This window comes from Bombina bombina, chromosome 7 (assembly GCF_027579735.1).
Source record: "Bombina bombina isolate aBomBom1 chromosome 7, aBomBom1.pri, whole genome shotgun sequence".
Classification (NCBI taxonomy): Eukaryota; Metazoa; Chordata; class Amphibia; order Anura; family Bombinatoridae; genus Bombina; species Bombina bombina.
This window is the reverse complement of record NC_069505.1, coordinates 9,371,020-9,385,483: the sequence shown is the minus strand read 5'-3', so window position 1 is coordinate 9,385,483 and position 14,464 is coordinate 9,371,020. Positions and strand designations below refer to the sequence as shown.

At 39.1% G+C, this 14,464-nt stretch overlaps 1 protein-coding gene across 1 annotated transcript in view; it reads right to left on the bottom strand.

The window, feature by feature from the left end:
* Nucleotides 1–6,428: 6,428 nt before the first annotated feature.
* The window catches only part of LOC128635706 (atlastin-3), a 248,373-nt gene continuing 240,337 nt past the window's right edge, over nt 6,429–14,464 (bottom strand). The window contains exons 10-11 of the mRNA XM_053688832.1: nt 6,641–6,697; nt 6,429–6,554 (exon numbers count right to left, since the gene is read on the bottom strand). Coding sequence (XP_053544807.1) covers nt 6,429–6,554; nt 6,641–6,697 — 183 coding nt within the window. The remainder of the gene's footprint in view (nt 6,555–6,640; nt 6,698–14,464) is intronic.

The window sequence follows — 14,464 nt, the reverse complement described above, 5'->3', positions numbered from 1 at the left end:
TGCCTTATCCTGATAAAAAATCAGAAAAGGAGACTCACAAGAAAGAGCAGATAATTCAGAAACTCTTCTGGCAGAAGAGATTGCCAAAAGGAACAAAACTTTCCAAGAAAGTAATTTAATGTCCAATGAATGCATAGGTTCAAACGGAGGAGCTTGAAGAGCCCCTAGAACCAAATTCAAACTCCAAGGAGGAGAAATTGACTTAATGACAGGTTTTATACGAACCAAAACTTGTACAAAACAATGAATATCAGGAAGATTAGCAATCTTTCTGTGAAAAAGAACAGAAAGAGCAGAGATTTGTCCTTTCAAGGAACTTGCGGACAAACCTTTATCTAAACCATCCTGAAGAAACTGTAAAATTCTTGGAATTCTAAAAGAATGCCAAGAAAAATGATGAGAAAGACACCAAGAAATATAAGTCTTCCAGACTCTATAATATATCTCTCTGGATACAGATTTACGAGCCTGTAACATAGTATTAATCACAGAGTCAGAGAAACCTCTTTGACTAAGAATCAAGCGTTCAATCTCCATACCTTTAAATTTAAGGATTTGAGATCCTGATGGAAAAAAGGACCTTGCGACAGAAGGTCTGGTTGTAGCGGAAGAGTCCACGGATGGCAAGAGGCCATCCGGACAAGATCCGCATACCAAAACCTGTGAGGCCATGCCGGAGCTACCAGCAGAACAAACGAGCATTCCTTCAGAATCTTGGAGATTACTCTTGGAAGAAGAACTAGAGGCGGAAAGATATAAGCAGGATGATACTTCCAAGGAAGTGATAATGCATCCACTGCTTCCGCCTGAGGATCCCGGGATCTGGACAGATACCTGGGAAGTTTCTTGTTTAGATGAGACGCCATCAGATCTATTTCTGGAAGCTCCCATATTTGAACAATCTGAAGAAATACCTCTGGGTGAAGAGACCATTCGCCCGGATGCAACGTTTGGCGACTGAGATAATCCGCTTCCCAATTGTCTATACCTGGGATATGAACCGCAGAGATTAGACAGGAGCTGGATTCCGCCCAAACCAGAATTCGAGATACTTCTTTCATAGCCAGAGGACTGTGAGTCCCTCCTTGATGATTAATGTATGCCACAGTTGTGACATTGTCTGTCTGAAAACAAATGAACGATTCTCTCTTCAGAAGAGGCCAAGACTGAAGAGCTCTGAAAATTGCACGGAGTTCCAAAATATTGATCGGTAATCTCACCTCCTGAGATTCCCAAACTCCTTGTGCCGTCAGAGATCCCCACACAGCTCCCCAACCTGTGAGACTTGCATCTGTTGAAATTACAGTCCAGGTCGGAAGCACAAAAGAAGCCCCCTGAATTAAACGATGGTGATCTGTCCACCACGTTAGAGAGTGTCGTACAATCGGTTTTAAAGATATTAATTGAGATATCTTTGTGTAATCCCTGCACCATTGATTCAGCATACAGAGCTGAAGAGGTCGCATGTGAAAACGAGCAAAGGGGATCGCGTCCGATGCAGCAGTCATAAGACCTAGAATTTCCATGCATAAGGCTACCGAAGGGAATGATTGTGACTGAAGGTTTCGACAAGCTGAAATCAATTTTAGACGTCTCTTGTCTGTTAAAGACAGAGTCATGGACACTGAATCTATCTGGAAACCCAGAAAGGTTACCCTTGTCTGAGGAATCAATGAACTTTTTGGTAAATTGATCCTCCAACCATGATCTTGAAGAAACAACACAAGTCGATTCGTATGAGATTCTGCTAAATGTAAAGACTGAGCAAGTACCAAGATATCGTCCAAATAAGGAAATACCATAATACCCTGTTCTCTGATTACAGACAGAAGGGCACCGAGAACCTTTGTAAAAATTCTTGGCGCTGTAGCTAGGCCAAACGGCAGAGCCACAAACTGGTAATGCTTGTCCAGAAAAGAGAATCTCAGGAACTGATAATGATCTGGATGAATCGGAATATGCAGATAAGCATCCTGTAAATCTATTGTGGACATATAATGCCCTTGCTGAACAAAAGGCAAGATAGTCCTTACAGTTACCATTTTGAACGTTGGTATCCTTACATAACGATTCCATATTTTTAGATCCAGAACTGGTCTGAAGGAATTCTCCTTCTTTGGTACAATGAAGAGATTTGAATAAAACCCCATCCCCTGTTCCAGAACTGGAACTGGCATAATTACTCCAGCCAACTCTAGATCTGAAACACAATTCAGAAATGCTTGAGCTTTCACTGGATTTACTGGGACACGGGAAAGAAAAAATCTCTTTGCAGGAGGTCTCATCTTGAAACCAATTCTGTACCCTTCTGAAACAATGTTCTGAATCCAAAGATTGTGAACAGAATTGATCCAAATTCCTTTGAAAAAACGTAACCTGCCCCCTACCAGCTGAGCTGGAATGAGGGCCGCACCTTCATGTGGACTTAGAAGCAGGCTTTGCCTTTCTAGAAGGCTTGGATTTATTCCAGACTGGAGATGGTTTCCAAACTGAAACTGCTCCTGAGGATGAAGGATCAGGCTTTTGTTCTTTGTTGAAACGAAAGGAACGAAAACGATTATTAGCCCTGTTTTTACCCTTAGATTTTTTATCCTGTGGTAAAAAAGTTCCTTTCCCACCAGTAACAGTTGAGATAATGGAATCCAACTGAGAACCAAATAATTTGTTACCCTGGAAAGAAATGGAAAGTAAAGTTGATTTAGAAGCCATATCAGCATTCCAAGTTTTAAGCCATAATATAGCAGGTCTAAGAAGATTACCTGAACACAGATAAGCTTTTCTTAGAAAGGATTCAATTTTCCTATCTAAAGGATCTTTAAACGAAGTACCATCTGACGTAGGAATAGTAGTACGTTTAGCAAGGGTAGAAATAGCCCCATCAACTTTAGGGATTTTGTCCCAAAATTCTAATCTGTCAGACGGCACAGGATATAATTGCTTAAAATGTTTAGAAGGAGTAAATGAATTACCCAATTTATCCCATTCTCTGGAAATTACTTCAGAAATAGCATTAGGAACAGGAAAAACTTCTGGAATAACCACAGGAGATTTAAACACCTTATCTAAACGTTTAGAATTAGTATCAAGAGGACCAGAATCCTCTATTTCTAAAGCAATTAGTACTTCTTTAAGTAAAGAACGAATAAATTCCATTTTAAATAAATATGAAGATTTATCAGCATCAATCTCTGAGACAGAATCCTCTGAACCAGAAGAGTCATCAGAATCAGAATGATGATGTTCATTTAAAAATTCATCTGTAGAGAGAGAAGTTTTAAAAGATTTTTTATGTTTACTAGAAGGAGAAATAACAGACATAGCCTTCTTGATGGATTCAGAAACAAAATCTCTTATGTTATCAGGAACATTCTGCACCTTAGATGTTGAGGGAACTGCAACAGGCAATGGTACATTACTAAAGGAAATATTATCTGCTTTAACAAGTTTGTCATGACAATTAATACAAACAACAGCCGGAGGAATAGCTACCAAAAGTTTACAGCAGATACACTTAGCTTTGGTAGTTCCAGCACTAGACAGCGATTTTCCTGAAGTATCTTCTGACTCAGATGCAACGTGAGACATCTTGCAATATGTAAGAGAAAAAACAACATATAAAGCAAAATTGATCAAATTCCTTAAATGACAGTTTCAGGAATGGGAAAAAATGCCAATAAACAAGCTTCTAGTAACCAGAAGCAAAGAAAAAATGAGACTGAAATAATGTGGAGACAAAAGCGACGCCACATCCGGAACGCCGACATTTTTGGCGCAAAAGGACGTCAAAAAATGACGCAACTTCCGGCGACACGTATGACGCCGGAAACAGAAAAGATTTTTTGCGCCAAAAAAGTCCGCGCCAAGAATGACGCAATAAAAAGAAGCATTTTCAGCCCCCGCGAGCCTAACAGCCCACAGGGAAAAAAAGTCAAATTTTTAAGGTAAGAAAAAATGATTGATTCAAACGCATTATCCCAAATATGAAACTGACTGTCTGAAAATAAGGAATGTTGAACATTCTGAGTCAAGGCAAATAAATGTTTGAATACATATATTTAGAACTTTATAAATAAAGTGCCCAACCATAGCTTAGAGTGTCACAGAAAATAAGATTTACTTACCCCAGGACACTCATCTACATGTTTGTAGAAAGCCAAACCAGTACTGAAACGAGAATCAGCAGAGGTAATGGTACATAAGAGTATATCGTCGATCTGAAAAGGGAGGTAAGAGATGAATCTCTACGACCGATAACAGAGAACCTATGAAATAGACCCCGTAGAAGGAGATCACTGCATTCAAATAGGCAATACTCTCCTCACATCCCTCTGACATTCACTGCACGCTGAGAGGAAAACCGGGCTCCAACTTGCTGCAGAGCGCATATCAACGTAGAATCTAGCACAAACTTACTTCACCACCTCCATAGGAGGCAAAGTTTGTAAAACTGAATTGTGGGTGTGGTGAGGGGTGTATTTATAGGCATTTTGAGGTTTGGGAAACTTTGCCCCTCCTGGTAGGAATGTATATCCCATACGTCACTAGCTCATGGACTCTTGCTAATTACATGAAAGAAATGGGAGTAACTGGAAATTCTGTAACTAGTGCTTCCTGTATTGATTGATTAATTATATTATTTCGTCTGGCATAATACACTAAATCCATTAATTGCTCCCTAAATGTCTTAGTTGGATTTTCCTTTAATTTTTCATATACTTTCCTATCATTTAGTTGTCTAGCAGCTTCAGCTATATAGTCTTTTCTATCTAGCACGACCACATTGCCGCCTTCGTCTGACTGCGTAATGATTAGTTCTTCATTACTAGTCAATGACCTCAGAGCTTCTTTCTCTGCATGTGTAAGATTAGCTTTTTGTCTGTATTTTAGTTTGGTTTTATCTCTGTTGTTTTTATCTAGAGTTCTCAGCTTATCTTCTATGGTTTTTTGGAAGATATCTAGGACTTTTGGTCTCATTTGTGTAGGATAAAAAGAGCTTTTATTTTTAATGTGTTTAAGAGAAATCCCTTTTACATCAGGTAGGCCTAACTTAGCTCTCTGATTATCTTGCTGAAGTTTTTCAAGATCATATATACTACACCAATCAGCAAACTGCATCTTGTCTATTTCTGAATCATTAGTGCTGTCAACAACTTCACTAATATCAATAGTTTGCGATTGTTCTTCATCTACGTAGTATTGAGGATGAAAGTTCAGATACACCAGTAGCGAGACATTTTAAGGAAAAACATAATGCAGACGTTAATGCCTTGATGGTGCAGGGTATAGATTTTGTACCCATATGGAGCAGAGGAGGAAATAGGGAAATGATCCTAGATAAAAGGGAAGTATTCTGGATTCTGACCTTACAAACTAGTTATCCTTTAGGGATAAACAAGAGGAGAGATTTAGATTTATTTGTATAATATTCTATCATGCTATGTTGGTAATAGGCAGTCTAGGATCCTTTAGGGATGAATAAAAGGAGTGATTTGGATTTATTTGTATAATATTCTAATATATAATGTTGGTAATAGGCACTGAACAGAATCCTTTTTCAATATTTATAATAAGCATATATTAGGATTTTTCTAGTGTAATATAAAGAAAGTTAATTTTTCAATATAATATCTTCTATTGATCTAATCACATTTAATATGTGTGTATCAATTGTATTCCTTCTAAGTATGTTATGCTCTTACTTATGCTGTGTAAATATGTCATGTAGTCAAGCACATAGAGATTGAGTTTCAGGTTGTTTAAAATTGTGTGATGTATCACTTTAAATGTTTGTGATTAAAAGGCAGGCCTTTGCAGGTGCACAGGTAAGCAGTGAACAAGTGCTACCTGAGCACGAAACATGTCTGCTCTGTGCGCCTGCAAATTCAACCTGGATTACAAACAGTCCTAGTTAGGACGCTTTTTGTTTTTAAATTGTCCCATTAAACCCTTTTTTATCTTTTTCACTTTGGGCTCTGAGCGCTTTTGTGGTTTACTTCTGGACCCTATATATATATATATATATATACACACACACACACACACACACATACACACACATAGAAACACACATTTCTATGAAAAATATATACTTTACGTCACCATTTCCTCAGTATCCACATTTATTGTAAAGGGACTTTAAACAGCCAATCATGAGATGCATGCCCCAGGACTTGCAAGTCAGCGTGTATCTGGTATGTGCAGCATAGTCACTTTATTTACCTCTTTAGTTTAAGAAAGGTTACTATGAAATGTCACAATATTATGGTAAAATCCCATGAGATCACAGTAAAGTGCTGATGATGCCGATTGGCTGTCATTCCCTCATCATGCAGATGACAGTAAAAAACAGTAGCTGAAGGACACAGGACACTTACTCTGGTGAGCTGAAGATATTCATGTGATTTTTTTTACACACACGACGCATCACTTTAACGTGATTTAGCACGTGGGTAACAAGGAAAGAAAACAAACAATTGTAGTACCTGCTCCATGGTGTTGTTGTATAAATCTTTAGCTGACGCTACAGCCGCCAGATTGTTAGCTTCTGCCGTTGCCTATTAGAGACAGAGAGAGACAATTGCCAGTGAGAACGACCGCAGGAACAGTTTGTTATCATCTGCACCAGTACAAATAAACATACCTGCAGCATGGACTTTGGATGAGGTAAATCTTCGCCTTGATAAATTTTAATGTACGCCTGATTAATAAAAAAACAAACAGTTTATGTTACGCACAGGAAGTGATGACGGCAGAACAGGTTACTGATAAATAAAGTGTCATCTGCAGACTGTAAACCGCTACTGACATTAATACACAAACCTACACTTATACCACGCTTTATATTGTTACTACCAGCTTTTAAAGGGGCATAATCATGTAAGATAGGTATAGCGCCTGCATATCATTTAGATGGCCAGTAAAAACTTTGTAATATAATTGTAGTTATTGTAAATCGTAATTTTAAAGGTTTGATTATGCGTACTAAACAACAAACTTGCTTACCTGATACATTCATTTATTTCATGGTGATGAGAGTTTAATTCCTTGTCACTAGGAGGCGGCAAAGATACACAACACACCTAGCGCTTTTGGTGCCTTCCACTTCTCTAACCATCTCAGTCTAACATACAGCCACGAAAACGTCTACAAAGCATTAAAGGATAAGTTGGGCAAATGAGGTAAAACTGCTGCTAAAACATATAAAAACAAAACAAAAAAAAAACTGGTCGTGGACTCTCACCAACATAAAGGAAATGAATTGATCCGGTCCGATATACGAGCTGATGAGACCATGAGAAATAACACCTGGGATCCGATATCCGAGCTGTTGAGACCATGAGACATAACACCTGGGATCCGATATCCGACCTGTTGAGACCATGACACATAACACCTGGGATCCGATATCCGAGCTGTTGAGACCATTAACATTACACCTGGGATCATATATCCGAGCTGATGAGACCATGAGACATAACACCTGGGATCCGATATCCAAGCTGATGAGCCCATGAGACATAACACCTGGGATCCGATATCCGAGCTGTTGAGACCATGAGACATAACACCTGGGATCTGATATCCGAGCTGTTGAGACCATGAGACATAACACCTGGGATCCGATATCCGAGCTGTTGAGTCTATGAGACCTAACACCTGGGATCCAATATCCGAGCTGATGAGTCCATGAGACATAACACCTGGGATCCGATATCCGAGCTGTTGAGACCATGAGACATAACACCTGGGATCCGATATCCAAGCTGATGAGACATAACACCTGGGATCTGATATGAGAGCTGATGAGTCCATGAGACATAACACCTGGGATCCGATATCCGAGCTGTTGAGACCATGAGACCTAACACCTGGGATCCAATATCCGAGCTGATGAGTCCATGAGACCTAACACCTGGGATCCGATATCCAAGCTGTTGAGACCATGAGACATAACACCTGGGATCCGATATCCAAGCTGATGAAACATAACACCTGGGATCTGATATGAGAGCTGATGAGTCCATGAGACATAACACCTGGGATCCGATATCCGAGCCGTTGAGACCATGAGACATAACACCTGGGATTCGATATCCGAGCTGATGAGTCGATGAGACATAACACCTGGGATCTGATATCCGAGCTGTTGAGACCATGAGACATAACACCGGGGATCCGATATTCGAGTTGTTGAGACCATGAGGCATAATACCTGGGATCCGATATCCGAGCTGATGAGACTATGAGACATAACACCTGGGATCCGATATCCGAGCTGTTGAGACCATGAGACATAACACCTGGGATCCGAAATCTGAGCCGATAAGTCCATGAGACATAACACCTGGGATCTGAAATCTGAGCTGTTGAGACCATGAGAAAATGAGTAAGAAATAAGGCAGGCACCTATTTACCAGACGCATGAAGTACTCTCTTGCCTAAAGCTGCCTCAAAACAAGCAAAAACATAAAACCCATTCAGTGAAAGCCTGTAAAGACGGTCAGGTTGCAGCTTTGTTCTACAAAAGTTATTTTTAAAAAGACAAAAAGTGGAAACTGATCTGATAGAATATGCTGCAATGCGTTATAAAGAATCGTGACATAAATACAGAAAAATATAAAAGATAAATGCTATATAATTAATCCAAATGTCAATCATCTAAGAAACTAAAATTCATTACCATAATTAACTCTAATATCTTGTAAAAAGAAAAAAACTATTCTAGATTCTAGAACAAACTATTGTGATTTATTTGCTTATGAATTTTTATGCACTATGAGATTATATATAAGAACTGTCCAACTGAGATAATTCTAATTCTATTTTTTACAAGATATTATGAGAGTTAATTATGGTAATGAATTTTAGTTTCTTAGATGATTGACATTTGGATTAATTATATAGCATTTATCTTTTATATTTTTCTTCATTTATGTCACAATTCTTTATGAAATGTTTTTCTATTATCATAAATTAGACTATAATGACGATAGTTTGCATACTATTCCCAAATTCTATTCCGCAAATTTTTAAAGAGTGTTATTTATGGTTGTTAATAAATTTTGTATATATATTTAGTTTTAGATACATGAAATTAGTATTCTGATTGGTTACACTAACCTCCTCCTGTTGAGATTTAACAGCTGTTAGTGACGCTTGTTTCTCAGCTCTGATGAATTGCCCCTGAGGCAGGAAACGCGTCAGCTGTATCAACTGTTTAGCTGTGCCTTTTTCGTTTTTAAATTGGATTAAATAAATGGAACTTTTTACATTTTGAAAATCTCTCCTTGCTATTGTCCTTTGAGACCACGACTTTTGTTGCAAATTGTTTCTCTTTTACTCTGGGGGTGTGGAGGATCCCAGCGATCTCATTGGAGCAGCCGCTGCTGGCTGAGACGGTGTCAGCATCAGAACGAGGCTTGTCATACCACGGTGAGTTTGGCGTTACACGCTGCATTACAGAAGTGAGTGGTTTACCGTATACGTAAGGAGGATTCTACACAGAGAAATATCTATTTTGAATTTACTCCAAAGGGACCGCTACAGGAGTGGTAAGCCTCTAACACATTGTGTTTCTTGGGAGAAATTTTGTGAACATTCTATATACCCTGTGATAACCGCATTAGTGGGGCTCAAAGTGGAGAAGTATACACAGGGTTTTACAAATACATAATTAATTCACACATACGGTTGAAAATATTGTTGGACTGTATCTTCTGAGTTGTACAGAATCTGAATATCTTCTGAGTTGTTCTGAATCGGAATATCTTCTGAGTTGTACTGAATCGGAATATCTTCTGAGTTGTACTGAATCGGAATATCTTCTGAGTTGTACAGAATCGGAATATCTTCTGAGTTGTACTGAATCGGAATATCTTCTGAGTTGTACTGAATCGGAATATCTTCTGAGTTGTACAGAATCGGAATATCTTCTGAGTTGTACAGAATCGGAATATCTTCTGAGTTGTACAGAATCGGAATATCTTCTGAGTTGTACAGAATCTGTATACAACTCAGAAGATATTCAGATTCTGTACAACTCAGAAGATATTCCGATTCTGTACAACTCAGAAGATATTCAGATTGTGCACAACTCTTCTGAGTATGTACAATATCTTCTGAGTTGTACACAATCTGAATATCTTCTGAGTTGTACACAATATGAATATCTTCTGAGTTGTACAGAATCGGTAAATCTTCTGAGTTGTAGGATTAAAAGGGAAATCTCAAAATCGATAAACTAAGAGCTTTTATATTTGAGAAAAATAAGACCTTGCAACAAGAAATCTACATGCAGAGGACGAGGCTAAGGATGAATGCTGGACATTTGAACTAGATCCATATACCAAGTTCTGAGAGTCTGTGCTGAAACAATCGGGAATACTGCTAAACGGCCCTCCTCGATTTGCAGCTATTCTGGGATGAAGGACAATTGGGAAAAAAAGCAAGATGAAATGACCAAGGTAAAGCTAGAGCATCTATTAGATCTTCTTGAGGATGTCAGGATGTGGTGCAATACCATAGAAGCTTATGATTTAGGCGAGAGGGCATAAGGTGTATTTCTGGAGGATCCCGTTGGCTTACAATCTGTTCGAAAATCTCTTGATGTACAGACCATTCTCTTAAATGAAGAGATTGGCAGCTGAGATAATCTGCCTCCCAATTGTTCACTCCTGGAATATGGATAGTAGCAAATTAAACAATGATTGAATTCTGCCCAAGTCAAAATTCACGAAACTTCTTTCATTGCTAAGGAACTGTGGGTTCACTGACTGTTTTGTTGTGACATTGTCAGATTGGAAAGGTAGATAAAGTTCTCTCTTGAGAAGGAGATAACTCTGGAGAACCTTGAAGATTGCACAGAGCTCTAGTATATTGATTGGTAACCTCGCCTCCTAAAGAGGCCAAACTCTCTGTACTCTCCAAGACCCCAAACCAACAGGTTGGCATCTGTGGTAATGATTACCCAAGATGGACAAAAGAAGGAAGCTCCCAAATTGATAGATTTGTGATTGATACACCAAGAAAGAATGCTTCACCTTGCAATCCAAACAGATCTTTTGAGACAATTGATTGTAATCCCAGCACCACTGTCTCAGAATGCACAGTTGAAAGGGGTGCAGACGAAATCGATCAAAAGGAAAGGCATCTGATGCAGCAACCATCAGACCCATCACTTCCAAGCATTAAGCTACTGAATGAAGAGGCATTTGTTGTAGATTGGTACAAGCCTCTTGCAACTTAAATCTGCATTGATCTGTGATAAAAAAACAAATGGTTAAAGAGTCTATAATAACCTCCAAGGAAAAAAACCTTGGTCTGTGGAAAACAAACTTTTTGGGACATTTCAACCATGCTTGGGAAGAAACAAAAGACGTATGTTTGTATTAGATATTGCCAAAGGTAAAGATGGAGCCTGAGCCAAAATATTATACAGGTAAGGAGCTACAGAGATTCCTGGAACTCACTGATAACCAAGTTCATGGAACCTTGGTAAAAATCCAGGGTCTGTAGCTAAGCCAAACAGAAGTGCAACAAACTGGAAGACCTTGTCAAAAAACAAATGCAAGAAACTGGTGATTATCCTTGTGATTAGAAATATGAATGTATGCATCCTTCAACTAAGTGTGGACATAAACTGGCCCTGTTGGACCAGTGGCAAAATGGTCTGAATAATTTCCATTTTAAAAGTAAGAATTTTCAAAAACTTGATTAAAGTATTCAGATCTAGGAAAGGACTGAAAGTTCCCTAATTGTTTGGAACAATAAAGAGATTAGAATAAAACTCTTGACCCTGTTACAAATCCGGAAATGGAACAATGACATCCATAAGTTCCAGAGTGCAAACACATTGAAAAAAGGCAATTTGTCTTCTCTGGAAGGTTTGGAATATGAGACAGAAAAAACTTTCCAGCAGAGAAGGGCTGGACCTGAAGCCTATTCTGTATCCCTGAGACACTATATTTTGAACTCAGGTATTGTTAACAGAATGGAACCAAAGCTTCTGAAAAAGGCTCAACCTGCCCCCTCTACCAGAAGAGAATCTGGATCGGGGGCCACAACCTTCATACTGATTTTGAGGAAAAAGATAGCTTATTGGTCTGCTTAGACAAGTTCCAGTTAGAAAACTAAGTACCGTTAATTACAGACAGCCTTTTTAGGATTGCCTAAGTAGCTCTTGGTCGGTTACTGATTATACTCTGACCTTAGCCCATGGGCCTCTCCTAGCTTGCCACATTCTCCATGTGAGACAGAAACATCTAAGTAGAAGGTGTAAAAAGCAGTTCCAGTCTTGGACCGATCTTTGAAATGGTCTCTGAAATAGCATCTGGGACAGGAAGAAAACTCTTGCGACTTAGAAGAAAGCTTAAAAATCAAATCAAGTATTTTAAGTTATTGGTCAGGATCAGAAGCTCTAGGTGTGTTGGAGATCTTTGCTTCCTCTTAGTAGTCGGAAATTGAGTCCCAGATGTAATGGCTGGTGGACTCTCACCACCTTATCAAAGAAAACTTTGCATTTTACTTTTATTTATTTATTTGCTCTCTTTCATGTAATTTAAAGGGACAGTTAACACCAAAATTGTTATTGTTTAAAAAGATAGACAACGCCTTTACTACCCATTGACCAGCTCTGCACAACCAACATTGTTATATTAATATACTTTATAACATTTAAACCCCTACATATCTGCCTGTTTCTAAGCCACTAAAGACAGCCACTTGATCACATCTTTTGTATTAGCTTTTCACAACAGGGGAGTGCTAGTTCATGTGAGCCATATAGAAAACATTGTGCTCACGTCTGTGAAGTCGTGCAGGACACAGCACTAATTAGCTAACATGCAAGTCAATAGATAATAAATAAAAAGTCATGTGATCAGGGGGCAGTCTGCAGAGGCTTAGATACAAGTTAATCACAGAGGTAAACTGAGATAATGTGCAGTCTGCAGAGGCTTAGATACAGGATAATCACAGAGGTAAAACTGAGATAAGGGGGCAGTCTGCAGAGGCTTAGATACAAGGTAATCACAGAGGTAAAAAGTATATTTATTTAACTGAGATAAGGAGCAGTCTGCAGAGGCTTAGATACAAGGTAATCACAGAGGTAAAAAGTATATTTATTTAACTGAGATAAGGAGCAGTCTGCAGAGGGTTAGATACAGGGTAATCACAGAGGTAAAAAGTATATTAATATAACTGAGATAAGGAGCAGTCTGGAGAGGCTTAGATACAGGGTAATCACAGAGGTAAAAATTATATTAATATAACTGAGATAAGGAGCAGTCTGGAGAGGATTAGATACAAGGTAATCACAGAGGTAAAAAGTATATAAATATTACTGAGATAAGGAGCAGTCTGGAGAGGCTTAGATACATGGTAATCACAGAGGTAAAACTGAGATAAGGGGCAGTCTGCAGAGGCATAGATACATGGTAATCACAGAGGTAAAACTGAGATAAGGGGGCAGTCTGCAGAGGCTTAGATACAAGGTAATCACAGAGGTAAAACTGAGATAAGGGAGCAGTCTGCAGAGGCTTAGATACAATGTAATTACAGAGGCAAAACTGAGATAAGGGGCAGTCTGCAGAGGCTTAGATACAGGGTAATCACAGAAGTAAAACTGAGATAAGGGGGCAGTCTGCAGAGGCTTAGATACAAGGTAATCACAGAGGTAAAACTGAGATAAGGGGGCAGTCTGCAGAGGCTTAGATACAAGGCAATCACAGAGGTAAAACTGAGATAAGGAACAGTCTGCAGAGGCTTAGATACAAGGTAATCACAGAGGTAAAAGTGAGATAAGGGGGCAGTCTGCAGAGGCTTAGATACAGGGTAATCACAGAGGTAAAACTGAAATAAGGGGGCAGTCTGCAGAGGCTTAGATACAAGGTAATCACATAGGTAAAACTGAGATAAGGGGGCAGTCTGCAGAGGCTTAGATACAAGGTAATCACAGAGGTAAAACTGAGATAAGGGGAAGTCTGCAGAGGCTTAGATACAAGGTAATCACAGAGGTAAAACTGAGATAAGGGGAAGTCTGCAGAGGCTTAGATACAAGGTAATCACATAGGTAAAACTGAGATAAGGGGCAGTCTGCAGAGGCTTAGATACAAGGTAATCACATAGGTAAAACTGAGCTAAGGGGAAGTCTGCAGAGGCGTAGATACAAGGTAATCACAGAGGTAAAACTGAGATAAGGGGAAGTCTACAGAGGCGTAGATACAAGGTAATCACAGAGGTAAAACTGAGATAAGGGGGCAGTCTGCAGAGGCTTAGATACAAGGTAATCACAGAGGTAAAACTGAGCTAAGGGGAAGTCTGCAGAGGCTTAGATACAAGGTAAACACATAGGTAAAACTGAGATAAGGGGTAGTCTGCAGAGGCTTAGATACAAGGGAATCACAGAGGTAAAACTGAGATAAGGGGGCAGTCTGCAGAGGCTTAGATACAAGGTAATCACAGAGGT